This window comes from Rhyacophila brunnea, unplaced genomic scaffold (genome assembly GCF_057557595.1).
Source record: "Rhyacophila brunnea isolate RB1 unplaced genomic scaffold, BYU_Rbru_1.0 scaffold_9, whole genome shotgun sequence".
NCBI classification, from domain to species: Eukaryota; Metazoa; Arthropoda; class Insecta; order Trichoptera; family Rhyacophilidae; genus Rhyacophila; species Rhyacophila brunnea.
Genome location: NW_028233361.1, coordinates 2,947,524 through 2,973,569, shown reverse-complemented (window position 1 = coordinate 2,973,569; position 26,046 = coordinate 2,947,524). Strand labels below are relative to the sequence as shown.

At 33.8% G+C, this 26,046-nt stretch overlaps 1 protein-coding gene across 1 annotated transcript in view; it reads left to right on the top strand.

Moving 5' to 3' along the window:
• Prp16 (ATP-dependent RNA helicase l(1)G0007) overlaps positions 1–24,645 on the top strand; it is a 227,513-nt gene extending 202,868 nt beyond the window's left edge. Inside the window, exons 14-21 of the mRNA XM_085959963.1 lie at positions 13,271–13,421; positions 15,761–15,858; positions 16,668–16,895; positions 18,739–18,910; positions 20,198–20,339; positions 21,357–21,517; positions 23,146–23,386; positions 24,355–24,645. Of these exons, the coding sequence (XP_085816089.1) occupies positions 13,271–13,421; positions 15,761–15,858; positions 16,668–16,895; positions 18,739–18,910; positions 20,198–20,339; positions 21,357–21,517; positions 23,146–23,386; positions 24,355–24,556 (1,395 nt within the window). The 3' untranslated portion in view covers positions 24,557–24,645. The remainder of the gene's footprint in view (positions 1–13,270; positions 13,422–15,760; positions 15,859–16,667; positions 16,896–18,738; positions 18,911–20,197; positions 20,340–21,356; positions 21,518–23,145; positions 23,387–24,354) is intronic.
• Positions 24,646–26,046: the final 1,401 nt, after the last annotated feature.

The window sequence follows — 26,046 nt, the reverse complement described above, 5'->3', positions numbered from 1 at the left end:
TTTCATCTACAGTCACAAAGCGACGAAAAAATTCATCCGGATTGCGTTGCATGAGCGACAACAGGGCTTTAGAGGCCACCACCCTACTGCGTTTATTGTCGACTGTGAGCAAACGCGGCACCCATCTTGCAGAAATATTTTTCATGCCCAATTTGTCATGTAAAATAGAAATGACGCTACCTTTTGAGATCCCTGTAACCTCAATTATCTCACTCAACTTTAATCTTCGGTCACTTAACACCATATCGTGGATTTTATTGATCATTTCTGGTGTAGTCACCTCTACAGGACGTCCTGAGCGTGGTTCATCCTTTGTTGATGTACGACCACGTTTAAATTCATTTAACCAGTTATAAATAGTTGCAAGTGAAGGAGCAGATATGCCGTGAACTAAATCCAAGTCATTTTTTATTTCCTTTGCTGTTAACCCTTTTATATTAAAATGTTTAATAACAGCTCTAAACTCAATTTTCTCCATTTTTTGTAAACAAGCAAATTTTTTTTTTAAATGTACGAGAAACACACAACAATCCGACCAATCTGATTGAAACTTCGCAGCATACTGAATCGGTAGTGCCGCTGCATGAAAACAAACCGCTTACAGTACTAGTCGCGCCACCTGTCGGCTTTTCTAAGGACTTATTGACCCACCCTCGTATGTATTATGTAATTTATATTTTATATTTTTTTTAGAAAACCGGATTCAAAATATCTGTCTTTTGTATTAAAAATACTATTTCTTTTCTTAGACGTGCACATCATCCCAGAATTTACTTCGTGGTTGAATAGTGAAACAGGATTTTTTAAAGAGATTGTATTTGAGCCATTACCAGGACATTTGGAACAATTATTATTGTCAGTAGAAAATATATTAGAACCTACGAATGAACCACCATTATATGCTGAATTTAACCATGGTTCTTCATAATATTATATTATGAAAACAGATAAAAGTGAGTTAATTCATCGATTTCCTGTAGAACAAACTCATTTACAGCATCTCAGGAATTACTACGTGTTTGAATAGCTCAATCGGTTTTTTGAAAAATTTAATGGATGCCCAGAAGAAATTACAATAAGAAATAATGTCGGTGATGTCCGATAATGTTCAATTCAGAAATAAGATTGTGTTTTTGATGAGTTAAATAGTAAACGAACACGTATTGCTAAGCCCTACGAATGGAAAAGAAATAAACATATAACTAATAGACAAAACGGAACGTTATATGTTTCAGTTACAGGTAAGCAAATTGAAGGAAGTTATTTAAAGCCCAAAGACTGTTCTAAATGTCCCAGAAAGTGCAATAAGAATTTTACCGAAACAGTACGGCAGACAATGTTGAATTCATATTGGTCTTTAGGCGATATTGAAAAACAAAGACCGGATGGTGCCACAAGATGTTCATTATAAAACATAGTCGTTCCCAAAAAATCCGTTAGTTAATCAAATGTTCTTTGAATCCGGTTACTCGCAAATGAAATAAGATTCCGTTCATGCGAGAATCGAAAACTAAAGCATTTGGATATAAATACCATCCATCCGCATGGTACTCTGCTGTTCAGATGGCACACAAAAAATACAATGTAACTGAGATGGATCAACAAGATTTTCTTGATTTTTCTGAATTACAAAAATGCATATAAGAAATATAGAATAAAATAAAAATAAAAAAGAATAAAAATAAGAAGATTGATGCGGATGGAGAAAGTGTTATACGATTCATACGGATTGATACGGATTGATACGAATGGAGAAAATATGGATTTGACGAGCCATTCAAAATGGTCCAAGTCATACGAAGAGAAACCAGAATAATTAACCATTCATCTTTTCGACTCCAGCCTAAATATAACGCAGCACTTTCCCTCACTACGAAAAAGATATCAATGGGCATTATTCACGAACAATATCATTATTTTTACGATTCTTTAAAGTTGTCAAATCTTGAAAATAATTAGGAAAACATGGATGAAGGAGATGCATAACAAAATTTTGTATATACTTAGATTTAGGAATAGAATTTGATGAAAGATATTTCGCCTATGTTTTGTATTATCTATATTGTATTGTATACCTTATTTGAAAATATTTTAAGAGACAAAAGGGCGAATGTCTCCCATTAATTATATTTTATTTTTTTCCAATCTAACTAATGTCTAAAATGACGATATTGATGCTCTATATTACTCTTATGAATATGTTACAACAGCTTTAATTTTTTTTTTCTGTATTTTTACTGTGAAATTGTTTTTTTTAACAATAAAAACTATTTTACCCTATTTTCCCATTTATCTCAGTACAGTGTTTTTGTAGTTTCGCCCTTATGATCCTAGACCCCCGCCCTTTTAAGCTTATCATTTTCGATGTTATTATAAAAAATACAAGTGTGCATGTAATACCTTGTATCGTACCTATCTATTACATTAACTCTCTTTATTATTGGTGTGTGAAATTTCATTCAAGGTAGTCTGTCATCGTGTCTACTCGTGTCCGTTGTAAATTAACCTTTATTTTTCGCAAACAATACCTACCTTTATAAACATATAATTCACTTGATAGTTTTATTCTTCTAATTGCATATTTGCAACGTTTATTGACCAACTATTATAACAACCAGCGTATTATCTACTTATTGAAATGCTTTACTATAACTGGTTCCATAATATTAAACAGCGTTTCTCAATCTCTGGTAAAATGGAATCTGATTTCACAGGTAATTTTATATTGTTGATGTAAAACATGTTTAGCTGCGATAACGAAAACTTGCCACAAGTAAAGGAGTACGGGACCGAAATTTGTCGGGAAAGTGTCGGGGCCCTGAGTTAGAGATGGAAAAACTGGTCGATTTTGAAGACTTAAGTATACTTACTACCAGTATAAAAAAATACTTAGTATATAAACTTGTTCCAAAATACTTACTAGTATTTTTTATACTATATAGAGCGTTTGACGTGCGTATGCGACAAAAGTTTCATACTCAACTGAAACTAAAACGAACTCCATATTAGTATTTGAAATATCGGCTTCAATAGAATCGCTAAAAATACACTGAGCTGAGGTTTTCGAAATGTCCCATTTATTATAAAATTTTAAACACTTTTTAAATTTATGAGTTGTTTTTATGTTAAGTTATATAATATTCTTGTTACCATAAAATGAATAAGAATGATTTTTTTATTGTAAACTCAGTCACCTCACCATATTTCTGAGGGAATAATATGCTGCTATAGAAAATTTTTGACCTATTTGTTCATACATAAGATGATGTCATTCGCATGCATAGACTAATAAATTAAAATATAATTGTATTCAAGTGCTACCTCGCTCGCCCGCATTTAATGTCGATAGTATTGAAAGTCGACCAACTAGCCAGCGACTCGCGATGATATGATCAATATGATCACAAGTTTTTTGGAACAAGTTTATTGGGCCACACGTACTGAGTATGGGTAGTTTCATCCGATACTTGAGTACACAAACTGGTGACTGTATTTCCAACTCACCTCTACCCTGAGTTCGAACTCGGTGAGATCACAATATATTTAAATAAATTACAAAGTTACGGACGTTCCTTGTCTTAATTTGAAATGCCATGAATAATAGGCATGAACCATAGATGGATCATTAATTAAATTGATAACAGCACTCACTCGCACTGTTATACATCCTCCCGAGTTTCAGAGTATGTTATATCTACCAAACTTTGCAATTTAATAAGGGTTAATAAACAATAGCCGTGTAATATGATGCAATACCTACATAATTGTTATAACTTGATAAACACAAGTATGGGGCATCAGACGGTCATTTCACTATGGACCCACGCCAGATATCACACACAAGACGTCAATAAACTAATTAAAATGTTATCACCAAAAATGTATAAAAAGGGACACGCACCTCGCGCCCTTCGTCTATTATTTTTTATTCTTTGTAATGCGTATATCTTGCCCCCTGTATTTGTAATTACATTTCCGTTAAATAAACTTTAATAATTAAACTGTTGTTTGCGATCATCTTCTCGCCATCTAATCTTAATACATCCTTGAAGGTAAATCACCTGGCAAATACCGACGGAAAAAGGCGACGGTGTTCAAACAGCTGTGAATATTACTCAGAGGTTGCACATAATTTCAGTCTTTGGTAAGGAGACCAAGCAAGGATAACACCATCACACCACATCAGGTTCCTGACAACCACACTTTTTCCCTGAGAAACATAACAGTACGATGAAACCAACGATGAAATACGTGAGTTCGAAACCCACTCATATTATATTCATGATCTTCGTTAAAATGAATTCACGTTTTAGAAAAGCTTGACAAGGTTTGGGAAACGCTGACCGATATACATTGTACAACTACAACACGTAACGAAAGTTAACTGTCATTGCAGTTGAGTTATACCTAGTTGCAATTTTCTCCCAGGTATTTTAACGGTCGTTTTTAACTTTGTTTTCACTTTTGAATGAATAACCTTCGATGCACTTCGCAAGGTATTTTGTTTCTTTTAAATTATATATTATCACTCGATCGATCGATCCATCAATCACTTGTCAAACACGTGTCTTCAAATTGAAATCAGATAAAAGATAACAATTTATTTTTTATTGACTTTTAAACATTCGATATGTACATAAACACGTAACATAAAACACGAAAACAAACTTTTATTAATTATTGATCTTCATTTATTTAAAATTTTAAATCATATTATCATAAATATGTTGAAGAAACCCTTCTTCCGCCAGATGTAATCCTCTGTGGTATCCATATAAAAGTCGCTGAAGCAAGTTCCAGTTTGTCGTAATGCCATTTTTCTACACAACAAAGAACGAATGCCTTAAAAACCATTCAAAGTTTATATAAAATTTAGCAGGCGTGTGGTCCTTTTCCTTCATTGTATACGCCATCTCTTTAGCATCTTTGTATTATCCACGTAAAAATTATTAATTCAAGATAGTCTCAACATCTGAAATTTTAAAATAACAAGTTTTCTTGAATGAGCGTAATGTTAACCAATACACGTTACTATGGTCTCCCAAAGCACCTCAGAAGAAAGACCAAATGTCGAGTATGGTATACAAGACACTCATCAGACTCATCCTGGCTTATTGATCAGAATGCTTGGCGCTCAGTCAAAATAACGAGAAGATCCTTGATATGAATATATTATATTCGAGAGATATAATATCCAAATACGAAATTTTGAAGTCATATAAGAATCTGGAGGCAAGAGTAAAAGTTAGCAGATCCAAACCTTGACTTGACTGCGTTCATAGAGATCCACCCACACTGGCTCTTTAAAATTGAACGTACGGTTCGGGTAGGCAGACTGGAGGCGGCCAAGAACCACATATAATTGTAAAAACAAAAATTAAATCAAAAATTAGTCTTGTAGTTAAAATAAAACATGACAATACAATACCTGCACAGAACATCACTAACAATCTCTACGTCTATAAATACCTAGATGGGGTATTGATTAATCTTGCAGCCCCCGCTATTGGTGCCTGGTAAGTTTTATACGAGGATATAGTTGTTATCCAGAAGATGCATAAAAATTCATATTTTTTCGGAACATTGGGATTGAAAACTTTACTTACCACGTGTGAACATACAACAATGATTTGGCGATCTACAAGTTTCAAAAGACTGACTAAGAAAAAACAAATTATTGAAATGAAAGTATGAAGATATCATTTGTAAAAAACCGTATATAGAATTATTCATTATGGTTATGTTTCTAAACATTTATAGCGACAATGATACACGTGTAATGTTACCATTATACCTGTACGTTTCCTTAAGTCTGATAACTTCATGATTTATTCTTATTATAATATATAATGGTTATAATTTAGAAGTTATTTTCGTAAATAATGTTTTTCGGTGACGGTGACTGGTACCGAAATATTGAACGTTTCAAAATTATTTTTCGTTTCTCAGTTATAACTTTATCCTTAAAATCTGTACCTATTATTTAATATGTATATTTAACTTATAAATTGTTATCTTCTTAAAATAGTATAAAGTGGCGCACCCGGGGGGGGGGGCAAGGGGCCGTGGCACCCCCCAAACATGAAAATTATCAGAATGATGTTAAACATTGAAATTGAATGGCAATACTCTATATCTTGGGCTTAGACAAATAAAAACACGGCAAAAAAAAATTGTAATTATTCTCCAGCACCGTTTTTAGAAAAACATCTTAGATTTTAATTTCTAACACAAAAATTTCGAAACACCAATGTCGGGTTTTTTTAGAAACACAATGCCTAATGGAACTGTCTAAAAATTCTCGGTGTCCACCCGAATTCCGGAGTGGTGTAGGTCATGGGGGAGGTCTGGAGGCCCGGGCTGTGGGGGGGCCGGCGTGTCAGGTTGACCAGATAAGTGAGATAAACACACATCATAAATTAGCTTTAATAGTAAAAAAAAAGTTTATACTTCATGCCATGAACATTTTAAATTATATAATTGTTCAATATATTTTCTAATTATTATGTGTCGATACTCGACAGCTCCATTATTAAAGTAGATGTATTAAAAATCGCCAATAATTCACTGTATAAGTAGATACCCTTAATTTGAACTAAGACACAATTTGAAAAACGTTAATGTAATGTTTCACACTGCCTTTAATCTTAGCAGTAGGTAGGGGGCCCGCCAAATATCCTAGCCTGAGGGCCCGTTTCAGGATGTGTAGGTACACCGAGTGCAATAGACAAAAGACCGATAAACGAGATATTAGGCTGTGTTGCGTTGAGTAGGTTTGTGTGTAAGTTAAATGCAATAATACTTTTTTTTGTCCATTTCCAATTAATATTTTGGAACCTCAATAAAAAAAACCAAAAATCGGCGAAAAGAACGACTACACCCACTACAGTCGGTGGTGGTGTAAATCAACAGAACATTTTTTTTCAGTGGAATTCGACATAAATATTGTAGCTCTCTAGACCAAGCGGGTAGCACTGCCGATATTATTTGAGTAATGTTTTAGCATACTAGGCGCACATGTCCAGCATGGTCGCTGTTTGTCACTTCCAATCCGCCAGTCGCTGATGACATGCTCAACGGTTCCCGCCACTATGCCTCCAATTTAATAAAAACTAGGAGAAACTGTAAAAATATACCGCCGTGTATTGTGAAAATATGTAAAAATAATTATATGAAGAAGGAAAAGAGCCTATGGGACTAATTTTATTTTCCTCCTTGCCCCCCCCCCCCCCCCAATATTAAATCCTGAGTGTGCCACTGCGACTAGGTACACAATTATTATTTCATTTTGACCATTCGTTTTTTTAAGACAAGTCTTCGTTTATATGCTTGTCTAACTATGATATTTCAAGCTGAAGTTGAGCTCAACTATATCTTGTGATCTAGGTGATCTTTTCGGGAATACTCAAATTAAGGATTTTTTCTCGAGAATCCTCGAGAAATACCTACTTATTATCTTTTTTTAAATCATCCGGACCAAATTTTCTGCCTGCTGAATCCATTTGAGATCAAATTCGAGACTTTTTAGGCTTTTCTTAAACTTTTCTTTTTCTTTTTCTAAAAATATTCACCGGCGAATTTACAATACTCTGTTCCATTTGGTATTTTTCCTAACAATTTTTAGAATTCTCGAGATTCTCATTGATGATTTCTCGAAAATTAATTACGGTAAGTAATTTATTTCTCGAGATTCGACATTCAGTTTCTCTGATTATTGCTCGAGAATTCTCGAGACGAGATTTCTTGATCACAACCTCTAGGCTCAACCGTAAGATGTCCGTAATGTTCGGTACTAATATTTTGTAGTCGTTATAGCTATTCCGTATTCGTTTATTAGTGTCCAATAATTTCAATTTACAACATAGGTACTAGACTGTTATCAAAATAATAATGTTGAGTATTTTAAATATACATAGTTGAATCGTTCCATTTTCATAACAAACTCGTAAACATTGATTTCAGATTACGGAATTGTCAATCATAACATCCGATAAGCTTTTATTGTCTGACAGTATTTTTAATATACAATCAAACATTTTTATTTTGATTTTGGACCTAGTAATTACAGAGGTTTTCAAACTTCTACGTTTCACGACGACCTCTGCATATTATAGTTTCTTTTCACGGCGCCCCAAAAATGTATGTTCTGAGCAGCCAATTGAAAAGATTCTCTTCCTATCAGAATCAAGACATTTTTTCTATTTGCCAATCTATGCGCAGTAATATTTGTGTATTTTCCATTTTTCAAAATGTCAACGAAAATAAGGACTGACTTCCAAAATATTGGATGAATGGTTACCGTAGCTATTAGAATAAACAGCTTACGTTATGTTATCGTCTACATAAAACATCCACTGAAGCATACGAATGTAGCAGGTGAATATTGCATAATTCACACCCAAATAATATATATGTCCATAAACAAACACATGTTTAAACAAACTATGTATGTTTTTTGTTGTATTTCACCGCAAATGGAAAACAATATGTCCAAATAAATATATTGACAAACAAGCAAGTGTGACTAGAGTTGGGTTTCGGGAATTTCCCGACGGGAATTTTTCGAGATTTTCCATCCCGAATCACGAGAATTGAAATTTTTAACATTTCGGGAAATCCCGGATCTCGAGAATCTTTTCTTGAGATTCGGGATTTCTTTATTATCAAATATTAATTGAAAAAACGATTTTTCTATATGAAAAAAGTAGACAGAAAACATAAAACGTTCAAAGACTTATCGGGGCATTTAACACAATTAAGCCAACGTCGACTGAAAATGAGCGCAATTTTTCTCAAAAATTTGTTCTCTACTAAAAACTCAAAGGTTTGTGTCTCAAAAGCGTACGTGATTGTCAGGCGCAGCGATTGACAGTATGTGTTTTTTTTTTAAATTCTATTTTAATGAGTAACGTTTTGAATTATTTTTGTTTTCCTACTTCTACTTGTCTGTCTTAAATAAATTTAAAAAAAACATTTTTTGGAATTTGTCTGTTTTTACACTGATTTTAGGATTTCTTCAGTTTTTTTTTAAATTTCCCGATATCTCGAGAATTCTCGAGAATTCTTTTCTGGAAATCCCGAATCTCGAGAATTCAAAATTTCATCATTTCGGGAAATCCCGAATCTCGAGATTAAGATTTTCTCGCGAAATAACCAACTCTATGTGTGACCATATTTATTGTTTACTATGGTCTATGGACGATGTGGACTATCCAAACTACATTCAATTTTATAGCAATTTTTACAGGTGTGCTGAATTTTGAACAATGATTGTGCACGTAAGTTTAGAAACCATTGTATATGCTGTAAGATGGGAAAAAAGGTCAACAGCATTGTGAGAAAAACAAAGTTCATAATTAATAGCTTTTAAACAAAATATATATTTTTTGTTTAGGGACAGACATATTATTATCCTGGTCTGGTAGGCAATAATGTGACACTAAACGATGATTATTTTTATTTTCTTAATAATTTCACCAATCATAGGTTTTATCCAGTGCTCGAAATAGAAAATTTTACGAACCGGAACGCTCAATATTATTTCAAAAAATATGTGCAATATTCGATATAATAACTGTGATACAAAAATATCTCAGTTTTACATAATGTACTTTACAAAACATTTTCATCACCACATTCGCCCGAATCAGTTGTTTGTGACATCAAAATATATAGTAATATAAGTTTACGAAATCGTTTACAAAATCATAACATTAATATAAATACAAAATAAATATCTAAATGTATATGAATCTAATTGGAGTAGGAAACATAACAATACATGAAATAATGGACAAACCAATACAATTTCCCATTGCTTTCGTCAGTAGTTTCAATAAATTATAAATGTATAACAAAGTGTAGTTAGAAACATGAGTAAAGATACCTTGTCGTAATTGATTTTTGGGTTTTTACCAAGTGTACTTCTTCCTTCTTTCCTCGATATGTTATAATATAATTATTTTGTTTGATTATGATATTATGATATCTCTTAATAATGGCCTCTGCACTGCAACTAGTCCGAAACGTCAAGGAAAGAAGGAAGAAGTCCATGCGGTGAAAACCCAAAAATCAATTTCGATGACTAACAACCGTGAAAGTCTCAAACAGCTATTGAGATAGATACAGACAAGACACATGCTACTTTATTAAAAGCTGTGATTTTTAGTAAATTGGAAATATTTTAATAAAACTATTTTTAAATCAAATCAAAATCCAACAGGTACGAAAAAGCAAAAGCATCAAGCATCAAGAACACAGTATGAACATCATAATAAATTAATTTTATAAAATTAGGTACTCAATTAATACATAAGTTTTATGAATGTAGCATTCTTTATTAAATATGCATACTTTTAAACAAACTTAGACCTAGATATCTTTGACTAGCTCTGGTGTGGTGATTTAGAATCAGGTTCACAAAATAAATTGTTATGGATCTGTAACTCCCCTCTGTATGATATCTCCCCAATGACAATAAATTGTCTTTTGTTTGATTCATCGATACCCTAACTTACTAATAATGTACTATTGTTAAGAATATTTGATTGGTGTGATTTCGACTATTACAATGTACCTACTCAAAATTATATTATTGATCAACCCCAATTTATCCACCCTATCTAGCTGTGTTACTACACACATATAAACCCTTGTACATGAACTAAGTGTCACTAATATTACTTACTTACTATTTCATATTAATACTATTGTAAATGATCCTCGGATTCATTTAACTCGGACCATTCAACTTGTTCAAACATAATTCAGCTCTGCTCACCGAGTTGTTGAACTGCGGATCGAACTCTATTGAGTTCTTTCCCTTTTATTTATACACCATGTAATTGTAAATTGAGTATTGACGAATAAACATCCATCGAGTCTTATTACTGACATGAACCTTCCACTGGATCACGTGAAGGATCGGGGCCCGTTGGTAAGGATTTCTGTTGCCGAAAACATAACAAAATAAAAGTGTTCCTTTGGTTCATCGAACTATCCAAATTATTTGTTTTTCTTATTGGTAGGAAGTTGAAATGGAGTGCCGCTGGTTTATAATTATCTTATTGCCTAATTCCGTATTTATTAATATAATTTACTATTACTATTTTAATTATCTTGTTAAATTACAGTCAGAAAAGGGCCTCTTATTTGAGTGCCGCTGGTTTAAAATCATCATATTCCGCCTAACACAACGATAAATATTTTAAAGTATTACGCAACCCGAATGCAATATAAATTATAAAAATTATGTGTTACATCGCGGCTGGTCACACGCGAAAAATACACTCTGATCTGTTTTCCTAAACGCGCCAATAGAAGTTTAACTTCAAAAAAAGCTTAAAAAACAATATAAACACCTGCATAGGTTGTATGAGTGCCTAGACATTTTCCAGTACTTTTATAAGAATGTAGACTAAAGTAAATAGTATCATGACACCTACTTTTGTATTTCATAAACCATCATCTACTACCTACGCTCTTTTATAAGAACTTAATACATTCGCCTAGTATGAAAATATCATTATTCATTATTTAAATTTAGTAAGAATGCGAAAATTCTAAAAGAAATTGCCATGGTAACTATTAAGCAATAATCAAAAACGAATTGTCTTTAATTGATTATAAAGCAATATACCTACATAAGTTGATGAGTGCCTAATACATTTTTTTCCAGTGCATCGATAAGAATGTAGTGAATATTTGAAAAATAGAACATTATGATAATTTTATATTTTTTCAGAAACAATCTACCTTATCTATGAGCTTTATATTATGAGAGCCTTATAATTTTTTTTTTTTAAATATGGAATATCAATATAATTTTTAGCATAGTAATAATAGGTGAAACTTGTAGAAGGCATTGTCATTTCTTCATATACAATCTACCTGCAGGATCTTATGCGGGCCTAATACATTTTTTTTTAAATATGGATTATCAATATAATTTTTAGCATAGTAATAATAGGTGAAACTTGTAGAAGGCATTGTCATTTCTTCATATACAATCTACCTGCAGGATCTTATGCGAGCCTAATACTTTTTTTTTTTAATATGTGATATGATTATTATTTTAAGCTAGGTGAAAATTCTAGAAGACATTGCCATTTTTTTTAAATAATCTACCTGCAGGGTTATATGCGAGCCTGATACATTTTTTTCAAAATATGCGATATGAATATTATTTTAAGCTAGTTGAAAATTCTAGAAGACATTGCCATTTTTTTAAAATAATCTACCTGCAGGGTTATATGCGAACCTGATACATTTTTTTCAAAATATGCAATATGAATATTATTTTAAGCTAGTTGAAAATTCTAGAAGACATTGCCATTTTTTTAAAATAATCTACCTGCAGGGCTATATGCGAGCCTGATACATTTTTTTCAAAATATGCGATATGAATATTATTTTAAGCTAGGTGAAAATTCTAGAAGACATTGCCATTTTTTTAAAATAATCTACCTGCAGGGTTATATGCGAGCCTGATACATTTTTTTCAAAATATGCAATATGAATATTATTTTAAGCTAGTTGAAAATTCTAGAAGACATTGCCATTTTTTTAAAATAATCTACCTGCAGGGTTATATGCGAGCCTGATACATTTTTTTCAAAATATGCGATATGAATATTATTTTAAGCATAGTGAAAATTCTAGAAGACAATGACATTTTTTCATGAACAATCTACCTGCAGGGGTTTATGAGGGCCTAATACATTTTTTTCAAAATATGCAATGTCGACATTATTTTAAGCTTAGTAATAAATAGGTGAAAATTCTATTTTTAAATATGTATCCAATATAATATTTTAAGCTTCGTATTAAAAACGTGAAAATTTTAGAAGGCATAGCCATAACCATGATAATTTTTAAATAATAATAAAAAACTATTTTCATTAATAATTTGATTATAATATCGTCGGTTCCTATTAAAAAAGTCGGATTTGCAAAAATGCTATTTTTCAGTACGAGCAATCAAAGATGTTTCATCAAATATCCTTTGTGACCTATTGCTTGCCATAATTAATAAAAATACGGGTTATAGAAACTTTTCTAAACGTTTATAAAAACATCCGTCTGTCTGGTGAACATAGCAACAACTGTCAGATTTGACGCATCTTGCTCACCCACGCCCAGCCAACAATGTCGGTTGGTAAGAACCGACATTGTTAATTCGGACACTCTCGGTAGATCCGTCATTTTTAACTTGTAGATTATTATCTAATTGTATATTATCATTTAATTTATATATTATTATCTTTTTCAGGTTTTGTCAGAACGTCTGGCAGAAATTGACAATGCTCCTCCACTCTCGGTGCTTCCAATTTATTCTCAACTTCCATCTGATCTTCAAGCCAAGATCTTTCAAAAGTCTCCCGATGGCATCAGGAAATGTGTCGTTGCCACTAATATTGCAGGTAAATCTCCAAATTTAATAAAGGCATTGTACTTCAATACACAGAATTTTTGTTTAGATTTTAGAACAATGCCATATTCTGTGAAATCATAATATTGCAAAAAATATTTATTTAATATGTGATTTATCTGATTACTATCAATCAATTTATATAATATCTAGTAAATTAATTGAGCCCCTCTGGAAAAGTAGGGTTATTCTGAAATTTTCAGAATAGCTAGACCCGGTATTCGAACTCAAGACCCACGACATTATAATCCTGATGCCTATGTTCGCCCATTGTGGTCATCATAATGTACCTACCTGTGAACATAAACCATTTATTGTAGTTTCTTTTTCTAGAAACTCTATTTTTCTTGACTAAATGAAAATTTTAAACCCAAATATCTCCAAAGAAGCACTTACAATCATTGTTTTATACTGACGGTGCGATATATGCATACGGCAGTGGCGAAGGGTCTAGGTAGGCTGTTAAGATTCGCTATAAATAGTGCACACCAAACTTTGTTAGTCATATGTATTTGTTTTTATTGAACTAAGACTACAATTTACAGATGGTATTAGTTAGTTTTTTTAAATCAATTAAACCCTGCCTAAACGAAACCATAATAGATTTGGTCTAATTTGGGCAATACGACAAAATTGTGTACAATTTTTCATTCATAGTTATTTGTTTTCGTTGGATTAAAACTACATATTACACATATTTTTGGTTCTTTTTTTTGATTCATTAAGCCCTGCGTAAACCAAACTATAATAAATAAAAAATATTATTCTATCTATAAAATACTCAAAGTTATGTATGATTCAATTGCATAATTTTAGATATTTTATAGATAGACATGTATTTTTTGACTAATATCTATTATGGCTTGGTTTCTCAGAGTTTAATTGAATTTTAAAATCTAACCTACACTATCTGTAAATTGTAGTCTTATTTCAATGAAAACAAATATGTATGTCTGAAAAAGTTTAATGTGCACTATTTATGGCGGATCTTAACAGCCTACCTCCACCCTTCGCCACTGGCATACGGCATATATGTACATAATTTGGAACTCATAAAAACATCCATATTAGAAAATATTTTTTGAAAGTTTTTGGTATGAAGTGTGACTTGAACTTGCATCCATTGGATTCTGGCCAACATGCTTTACCAATTAAGCCATCTGTTCCGTACATAATCACAACGAAAGTAACTCATAGCCAGCTCTCACAACAAAACTCGTCTCGCCTGCAACGTGTCGAATACATCGATGTGACGTCATCATTATTCACAAAACACATGCTGCCAAATGGAGCTCTGCAGATTGGTCGAATGCGACTGTTTAGTTTGAAAAAAATATCTGCATTGGTCATTCCTATACCGGCTCGCCGATCGCCCCATCCAAATATCTACACGTTTCGAAGCTTACGTGCGACTATCGCTAGGTAGATCTGCGCGGTCTTCATACGCAACCCCGGATCACCATTCTTGGAAGGTTTGATTTATGGCTGTGGGGCAGACGAGGCGAGTTTAGTTGTAAGAGCCGTTTTAGACATGCGACTTCAGTGTTCATTACTGTCGGCGCCCGGATTTTGTGGTATGAATCAAGGTATTAACTTATCTTGATTTCTAGATAGCTTCAGGATCTCTCTATAAAATAACTAAAATTATGAACCACGTGTGATTAAAATAAGAATAGTAATAGTGTCATAAAAAATAAAGTGACTTTCTGTTATTAACAGTGGTAAAAAGTCCCTCGATTTAGGCCCGAATACTTGTTATAAAATGTCTAAACAATGACCCAAACAATGTGAATCTAACACATATATTTATTTTGTTCTCGATTAAATTTAATAATTTTCTTTTGTTAAATATATTTCCACGTAGGGACGACATAAAATACCGATTCTTCTGTTTTCTTTTTAAATTAATCCTTTCAACGCGTACGGCACACCTGGTTGTGCCCTCATTATTTGGCCATTCGATATAATTCGCATATCATTTAAATGTAGTAATTAAATAGGAATTAAATGCTCCGCAGCCAATAAGTTAAAAATAATCACGTGATTTACGTATAATGTAAACCTCTCTCTGAAAATATGTGATGGTGAAGCACCCCCCAAGCTTATTTCTTTAGTGACTTGTGGGTAAGGATGACAATAGGTGATGCGAGGACTTTTCTCCTAACGCATTCTTTAATCATATTATGTCACTTGTACTCGTTTAATCCTCGGTATTCATTCACAATTCATTATAATATTATGCAACTTTCACTAATGTTGCCAATATTCTGTGAATCTAATAATCATTGTTTTTAATGGATAAATAAATAAAATTGTTGTTTTTACTTTCAGAAACATCACTTACGGTAGATGGAATAATATTCGTGGTGGATTCTGGTTTTTGTAAACTGAAAGTGTACAATCCTAGAATTGGTATGGACGCATTACAGGTGTGTAAACTTAATCTAATACTAACCTGTATAAATTTGTTTAATCTAAATATTGTAAAACATCCTTCAAGTTATTTCTTTTTCTTCTCTCGGTGCCGTCCTCTATTGAAAGTGGTTGAAAAAATTACAGTACATATACCGCTAATGATTCAGTTGTATCAGATCACCGATACCTTGGAAATTTAGCCAGTTACGGAGGATACGTATCCAAGAGATTCTCTTCTTACCTTCCCCTATACTGCCCTCTACCTTTTCCTGAATTATGAGGAATGTATCGTATCATCATCATCGACTCAACAACCCACGTTGGGTATTACCCGACCCTGGACACGTCTCCACTCCCCTCAGTCTGCCAGAAATTCCCTCTGCTGCCTTAGCCTCAGGGATGTGTCTCTTTCTACACAGAGTCTATATATCCTGATCTTCCCTTTCCCATCTGATCTATTATCTCCGGTCGTCGGCTGTCTTCCATACTTGAGACATGGCCTGCCTGACAAAGTCGTCACACTTTGTAGTGATGACGGGACATCACTATACAATACCAAAGCCATCTATAGCTAGGCCGCGACATGAAATAACCAGTTCCAATTATTGGCTCATTATCGCTTATACTTCAGATGCAATGTAGATTTTCTACTAATTTTTTTACCATTTTTGCAATATCAATACAATCAATTCCCACAGTCATTCTAAACATTAGCAATAATTGGCACTACGATCTAAATTCATAATGCAACACTGTTAGTTGTGGTTGTAAGGGTAAATCGTATTTTTTTACTTTGTTTGACCGTATTTATATATTTTTTTAGATATACCCTATCAGTCAGGCGAACGCTAACCAGAGATCCGGAAGGGCCGGTCGAACGGGACCCGGCCAGGCGTTCAGGCTCTACACCGAGAGGCAATACAAAGACGAGCTTCTCATCACTACTGTTCCTGAGATCCAACGAACCAATCTGGCTAATACGGTGTTGCTGCTCAAGAGCCTCGGCGTTAAAGATCTACTGCAATTTCATTTCATGGACCCCCCTCCGCAGGTAGGTGTGTTGCCAACTTGGTGCCAATTTGATGATTATTTTTTAAACTGTGTTTCAAAGTTTTTTTCAATATTAATAGGTATAGATCAAAAAATAATCTCTATATGGGCGGAGCCTATAAAAGTGAACCTGAATGCTGATTCATTTGTAGCAATCTTTACACTGCCATTGTCTGTATCTGTCAAAGTTTGCAAGCATTTCAACACAATTTCAGATTCACTCAAACATTGTTCATTCGATAAGATGTTAAATGCCACGATAAACCCTGACTTTTTAATTTGTCACGAATGGATTGAATCCTTTTATTAATTGCCAAACATTGACCATATTTCCATTGATTTACCATACAGGATAGGTTTTTAGCTAAATTCACAAATTGACATTTCGTAATGCAATCAATTGGTGCTATTCATTGGTTGGTCAATTAGTATTAGTCAGTATGCAATCAATAAATTGTTGGCCCATTGATAGAGCGGTTTGCAGCATTTGGTTTTATATTGCTAAAGTGCAGGTAAGTCCAAATTTAGTGTGGGCATATTTACTGAAATATCAAGCGATGTATCAAAAAAAATAATATTAAGGACATCTAGTAAATCGACTTTAAATTTAAAATTACCAAAATTATTGATTTATGATGACTGATAGAGTATTGAATTAAGTGTCATTGTGCTTATTGCAAATCGAGGGTGCCGAGCCGAAGGGGTGTCAGCGACTTCATGGGGAAATGTAGTTATTTATCAAGTTAGATTATTTAAGATGTCATCTTCGGCATCCCAAAAGTATGTTTGTGTAAAAATTATTTCATGATTAAGTTACGGCTATCTTTTGCTGGGTAATTAGTGAAAAATATTCGACGAAACTGATAATATTATTTTTTCAAATTATTGCTTTTTTGCAAAGTTGCAAATTATTAATAACGCCTTTTGGACTGAACAATGTCGATATTATATTATATTTCAGAGCAAGCAAAACTTTGAAGCTGATTATCTTTGTTTCGAAAAAGTGTTAATCTCAATGACATATTAAATGGACAACTCACTTCATATCGGCGCGCATGAGAAATTGTGCATGAAAGTCATTCACAGATGTATAGGTAGACGTCACGTGACCATATGATGTATCCATTTCCATTATGCGATACAAGCTTCGAGAATTTATAGTAATATAACCTTTATTGTAATGGCGTATTAGTGTCATTACTCATTACGTTAGAAACAGATTCTAGGTTACTTACGACTTCTCGGAGATTAGACCCATGCGAGCCCAGCGCATCACAGGCGTCTGTCCAATGGTTTCTGTCATTCAATTGCATTGAATAAACATTCATCAATATCTTAAAATGGCATTTTATCAATAATAAATAATACTAACACATGAAAAATGATATCCCATCTTTCTTGGAGTGCTTAGTAGATTTTTTTTTACAATTTTTAACTAGGCACATTGGCATTTTGTAACACAACAATAACGGCGGAGTCGAAACCTGACAGTCAGAAATTTTGTATGGGCAGATCCAGTGGTGTCGCCAGACCGCTTGTAAGCAGAATGTTCATTTGAGCGTAGGATACCGATATTAAAATATGAATTTCGCTATCCGGCAGATCCTACACAAAGTGAATGTCATTTTATTTTCCAGATGCTTCGTCCATATTAATGTCATTGGTTAATCTTTAATTTATTTGGACTATGTCTTCATATTAAGAATAAAACCTATTCTCTTTAGCATAATTATAATACTATATTATCTTAATACATATTATTACGTATATTAAATCAGTGTGTTCCAATTTATATATTAAAATTGACCTAGGTATTGATCCAGATTATCTTTTATTTCTTCCAGGACACCCTTCTCAATTCAATGTACCAGCTGTGGATCCTGGGAGCCCTGGACCACACGGGAGCCCTCACTCCGATGGGCCGGCAGATGGCTGAATTTCCACTCGATCCTCCGCAATGCCACATGCTTATTGTCGCTGCAAAAATGGGATGCAGTTCCGATGTTCTCATTATTGGTACTTTTAATATGTAGTTCACTAATTATTCATTTTCAAAGTCTAGCGCTTGAGGTTGATACCGCCTAAACCATGGCATCCTCAGAGGATCCAAGGCCATGAGGCCTGAATCATCATTGGGCTGATTCATGCAAACATGAACAGATCGACTGCGAGGCAAATTTCTAGCCCGTAAGCAAATAGTAATTATTAATATCATTTTTTAATATTATTACCTACATTAGCCTTCATTCAATTTTGACCAATAGGTATTAAATTCGTACACTTACCTACATAAATATTGAAAGCAAAGTTCCCAGCCATACAATGTACCTAGCACCTAGAATATCTGATTTGAGATTACTTTGAAAAAATATGTATTTGTACCTAGTTCAAATATTTCAAAATATGTACCTACCTAGCAAAGAAATGCAGTCCCTTTCAAAGCAGGTACCTAAAAAAGGTCTGACTGACTATTTCTGTTGTGAGCGAAATTCTCAGAAATAAGCCAGGTACATAATATGCAGAGTGTTTTTGTCATTTTTGAGTGACAGAATTTGTTTTATTTTATTCTTGCCTAGAGTTGACCTGCTCTCCAAAAAGGAATTATTCATCCCCATTCGGTTTCCGGACTCTCGAGCGTGACGTCGGCTGTAGCGCCGCGCTCGCCGGCGTCACCGCCATTTTAAATTTTTTTTTTTTTTTTTAAATATTTTGTACGCTGTACTTTACTGTATTTATATTCCGAACAATAAACGCCCTGTTTTCGCCTGTACTTCCGCGTTTTCAATCAACACAAACATGTCCCCGAAAGAAGAAGCAGACGATACCACCGTGACTTGACATGACATTACATCATCAGGGGGGTCCAGAGCTCCTCATCCATCACCCCCCCCCCTTTCGGAGGTGACAAGGTGTATGCTCATATTCATATTGTGACAAAATGTGATTATAATAATCTCTCGTTGTCCCCCATGTTGTATGTCGTATATCTATCAAACACTGGATAATATCCAATTAGTAGTCTAAAATTGTACGATTGTACGATCAATAATTTCTGTAATTTACTCATGATATAAATTTTCTCTCACTCTTATAATAATGAAGCTGCCTTTTAATACATTTCAAAATGACAATCCTTTAATCAATATTAAAATAGTATGCATGTTGCAATTAAAATAAACAGTACTTCATAGTGGATTTTAAACTATCTGGGGATATTTATTTATAATATGTTGATAGACTTTTTACTCAGAAGTTAGTCATTAAAAAGTTGCGGTATGTTTATCATTTTTTTTTTGTTTTCAGTTTCCATGTTGTCAGTCCCGTCCATATTTTATCGACCCAAAGGTCGCGAAGAAGAAGCAGACGGAGTCCGGGAGAAGTTTCAAGTTCCAGAGTCAGATCATCTAACTCTTTTACATGTGTATAACCAGTGGAAACAAAATAAGTATGTGACAATGTCGGATACATTTTATGAATTCTCGTCATTTATTGTCAATGTCAATTATTTATACAGTATAACCTCGATTTTCTGGATAATCGAGAAGAACTGCAATCTGAAACTTATTAGTTGTCTTTTCAAAAGACTGTTCAATGATTTTTTCGATTTCATCATCAGTTCACATCAACAGTTTTCTAATACAATAATCTTGTGGGAATCGATAACTGATTATTTTCATAACGATAGTCACCGAAGGATCTGTTTTCAATTTAAGCACTTTAATGTTTCTATTACACCCTAATTCATTGACATATTATAGATATGACATTTAGTGTAAGAAATTTTATTGATGATCATAATATGCTACCAGAAGTCTTTCCATAATTTTAAAACATTGGGATTTTTTGATTTCCCATTAAGGAATAGTGGAGTCTGTGTTTGCATGTTGAACTCGTTTTGTACCCTGCTGCAGTGTTTTCACATCTTGACTCTAAATATTTGCTACATGAAAAATAAATACACCCTTTAAGTACTTTATTTTGTGATATTATCCTAAGATATTAAATGATTAGCATGGCCCCCACATCCTGAAGTGGGCCCCCAGGCTTGGATGTTTGCGGGCCCCTCTACTATTGCTAAGGGTAAAGGCAGTGTGACGCGCTGCAGTAGCGTTTTCCAAAATGGTGTACGCCATAAAATTAAGGTTTATTTTTAGCGATTTTTTGTATTTTTAATATGTGGGTAAGAACATCAATTTTATTATGGAGTTGTCGAGTATCGGCACACAGTTCAAAAATGCATCGTATGTACAACTAAATATTTTTGATTATCGATATTATATTATATAGCAACAAACATCCAGGATCACCAAGGCATTGATTATATCGAACTGTCGCTTATCGACACTATTAATTTTGTCTGTTGAAATTATTTGTTTTGTACAATCTGGGTAGTCAAAGTTCTACTGTATTGTTTTTCTTGCTAAAAATGATTCTAAGACATATTATTCTATAATATTTTCAGCTATTCATCTCATTGGTGCACAGATCATTTTGTTCACTCAAAAGCGATGAGAAAAGTCCGAGAGGTGAGACAACAGCTCCGTGACATACTGCAGCAGCATAAAATGCCTCTCATCTCTTGCGGAACCGATTGGGATGTCATTAGGAAGTGTATTTGCTCAGGTGCCTAATCACAATCTATACTTTTGAATTTGAGTAAAATGTACTGTGATTTTCCAGATTTTCCAGTACCTACTATTTTTCCTATTATATAGGACATTAATATAAGTCCCATTTACTTTCTGACCATATTAAAAGTTCATTTGTATAATCTATGATCACCTACACTTCGGAAAACTCAACATTAATCAGACTTGAGAGTGGGTCTATTGTTTCGGCTCCGCATCATTTGAAGTACAGGCTTATGGTGGAGAGCGTCCAGAAGAAATTCTTTCACTTTCAGCGGTATGGATATTATCCGTGGCTCTATCCGACTGACTTTCTCTTAGGTATGCTTACATACAGCTTAAAATTTAGAAGGGATCTTTATTTAGCTACATAATTTTTCCGACTTATACGCGGCGTAAATGGAAACTCTGCCATTCTTGGTGGTATGGATGTGTGTGTCTCTGATAATTATCTTAGGAATCGAGGGCATTCGTTGTTTGTTCACCCAAGGTGCACAACTAACCTGCCACTGGTGATGCCAATTGGGAGGGCAATAACTCTATTCAACCAAATCACTTCGGATATTGACATATTCCACCTGCGTGAGAATGAGTATAAATAGTTGGGCATTATTTTATAATTTTTTTAAATAGGGTCCTAGCTCATTATGTGTACTTCCTTGTATCTAATTTATGTTTCTTGTGATCTATTTTTTTTTATATATAATACTTACTATTTTATTAATATTTCTTTTCTTCTAAATGCCATGTTGTGAATGTCTTAAATTAATAATTTGTAATGTTCACTATAATGTAAAAATAAATAAAATTTGAATTTGAATAAATATAAATAAGATGTTTGAAAGAAAAAATCTCCGCCGTATTTTTAGACCAATTAGGTACGGCAACATTTAAAGGAATAAATATGTCGGACTCGAAGATTGCAGCAAAGATCAATGAATCAAGATCGGTAGACTAAGCTGGTTAGGTTATGTGCACGATTATTAACAGGCAAAGAAAGTATTGTCGAGCAATCTAATATGTTGCAGAGAGGTGAGCCAAACATTCAATGACTGAACGGAGCTAATGACTGCCGCATATTTAGATTACCAGATTGAAGGATTTGGACCCTGTGCTGATGATGATAATGATACGTCGAGAACAGTGACCCACAATCTTTTTTGCTTGGCGAAACACGGATAAATTAAAAAAAAAAATAGTAGACAGTTATTGATATTGCCACCCCATACTATTTTCATTCTCACAATACATTGGATACCCAGTCAAATTAAATTCATACCATATTCACCCCATTTCATGGTACATAAATTACCAACCTATTTTAATGATGTATTGTAACTGTAACACCTTTTTTACTCTTTTATCAAGATGTTTTTTAGTTGCAATTTTTAGCAATCTTTTGAGAATCCTTACAGAACTCTTGACACGGCTCATGGAACCCTAATGGTATTCACTGGAACGGGGATCATTTTCATGGAAACCACATTTCAAGAGTTCTTGTGATGGCATGTCTGAGTAGTCATGCTTAAACTATATGAACAGCAACCTCTGAAAAGCATAGATGTTGTATAATATCTTGATTTCACACATTTATTGGATTCAATAATTGTATTTATTTGACAGCATACTTCCATCAAGCTGCAAGATTGAAAGGCATAGGAGAATATGTGAACTGCAGAACCGGCATGCCTTGTCATCTGCATCCCACTTCAGCTCTGTTCGGACTCGGCTCGAGTCCTGACTACGTAGTGTACCATGAACTCGTGATGACCGCCAAAGAGTACATGCAATGCGTCACAGCTGTCGACGGTCACTGGCTGGCTGAACTCGGACCCATGTTCTTCTCTGTCAAAGAGACTGGAAGGTTACTCTATTTGCACTATTTTATTAGATACCCGGCCACAACTGAAACTTTATATTAGAGCAATATTAAAAATCTTATCTTAAGTAATGTCTTACCTAGCTATCTTGTGACGGCCACGATGGCCAAGCGATAACCTGTCAGTCTGTACCTAATGTCACGGGTGCTGGGTTCGAATCTAAGATCTGACGTAAAATTTACTTGTTGTTTTTCAATTTGTGTTTGGACCCAGAATATGGGCCTATCAGGTCGAGTGAGTGGCTAATATCCATTTCTCTTAAAAACAAAAATCTTTTAATACAACCACCATCCTGCGGGGCCCATATTATGATCTTAGGATCGAACATGGTAAAAAAAATCCTGTGCAACCCGTTACTACTCTCTAAGCGAGCGTGGTGTACTTTGAGACATGACCTATTCGGTAGTGAAAATAACATTACTATAGTGGAATATTTTAGTCATGTGCTATGAATGAAAATTAATCATAAGTAAATTGATAAAAAAACAAAAATCTGTTAATACAAACCTCCACTCTGTAAAAATAAAAAAAATGAAGGAATGAAAATTGATAATTAATAGCATCGGAAACAAAGGAAACATGTTACATAAATAATTATTGTTATCAAAATATAATTTAATCAGGTTTAATGCAATTAAACACTACATTTCTGTATTCATTTTGAAACTGTCTTATCAAGTATTCAGTAGAAATAATGTATTATACAATATACAAACCTCCACTCTGTGGAGGCCCATATGATCCTATTAGGATCGGACATGGTCGAAAGACGAAAGAAAAGAATGTATTCAATAGCCAGCGTTACGTTACCCTTTACAATCATAAAAAATAACAATCAATTTTCAATCATATTTCATAAACATAAAATTAGTTTTTTGTAGGATTTTTTTACTTAATTAGCTTCTAAATAAAGTATTTAAATGCCTACTTCATATTATTCTTTTCTGTGTAGATCTGGTCGAGACAAAAGGAAGCAGGCGGCTGTCCATCTGCAAGAAATGGAAACCCAAATGCAGGAAGCCGAAAAGCAAATGGCGGAAGAGAAGCGAATCAACTCGCAAATTCTTCCTATCAAACAAGAAGTGGCGACACCGGGAATGTCCGCGCCCGGAACTTCCACTCCTAGACGGACTCCATCCCGTCTCGGGCTTTAACTCGACTTTTAATTATATATTTTTTAATGTATCAAATGTTGAATATGTATTATTAGTATTGCTAACATTAAACAATATTTTAATGATTTGTTGACTTTTTTATTTATTTTGGTTAATTGGGTTAAATTCAATGACATTAATATGGACGAAGCATCTGGAAAAAAAAATGACACTCACTTTTTTGTCGGGTCTGCCGAATGGCATAATCTGTTCTAACGCCATTACAATAAAGGTGATATTGCTATAAATTCCCAATGCTTTTTGTCGGGTCTGCCGAATGGTTCGGTTCGAACGGGTTCGCTCAAATGAACATTGACACTAGAAACACTGTTCTAACGCCATTATAATAAAGGTGATATTGCTATAAATTACCGATGCGTGATATCGCATAATGGAAATTGCGTGACGTCTACCTATACATGTGCGAATGTTGCTATGCGCGAATTTACTTGCTAGCTACTGTATTGAGTGCGTTGTCCATTAATAATGTCATTGGTTAAATTGCACAAAATTTAACTCATTCTACTCAGTTAATAATTATTAATTAATTCTGTATGAAGAGTAACAGACGAGGTCGAAATTCATCATTCACTACTACTATTACACTATGGTTTCACTACTAATACTACACTATTGTTCTGTGGTATGTGGTCTGTTGTATCATAAAAAGGAAAATTAATACATTTGCTACACATATAACAAATTAGCCGCAATCCAAAATTCCTCCAAATTGCATATGACATAATAATATCTTCTTCTTCGGCCATATCCGCCCCTTAGTTGGAGCATATGGACACCACGAGGCGCCTCCAAGAATTCCTATCGCTCGTCAGTCTTCTTGCATCGTTTCAGGTCAAACCAGCATCCAGTAGCTCCACCGTATACACTCTATAGATAGTATTTAGCGGCCTTCCAGGACACCAGAATCCGGTTGGCTTGAAAAATAGGGAAGTCAGGTTGAAATTGAGCATAGTTATATGCAAAGCAGCCATTCCACACCAACCGCAATCAGAGATAGAAGCACTTTTATATAAAGTGTGTTTCTTTAAATCCACAAAGCCTGTGTATACTGTTTATACATTTTGAATGATAGATATTATATATATATATATATGAGGCATCTAATTACAAAAACACATAGGGTTACGTCACGTTTTGGAATTTGTAGATCAATACATATTGTGTAAAATTATACAAAGAATACGTGCGTATTTTTTTCTCGATTTTGACCAAATGCGGACTTATCGCTTTTTGGAATTAGACGCCTCATATGATTTTGTGTAACTTTTCAAAAGATAAAAGTATAAAATCTATGAAATTATGGTGTTTTAAAAGTCCAGGCTGTTTTTTTGTGCAAAACCGTTTTTTTAATGAATGTTCATTCTGGAATGCAGCCAACTCTTTTTTTGTAAATAAGTACTTAAGTAAAATGTAAAATCTTTAAAACGCATTTATATGAGATTTTTGTATGACAGCAGCTTAGCTGATTT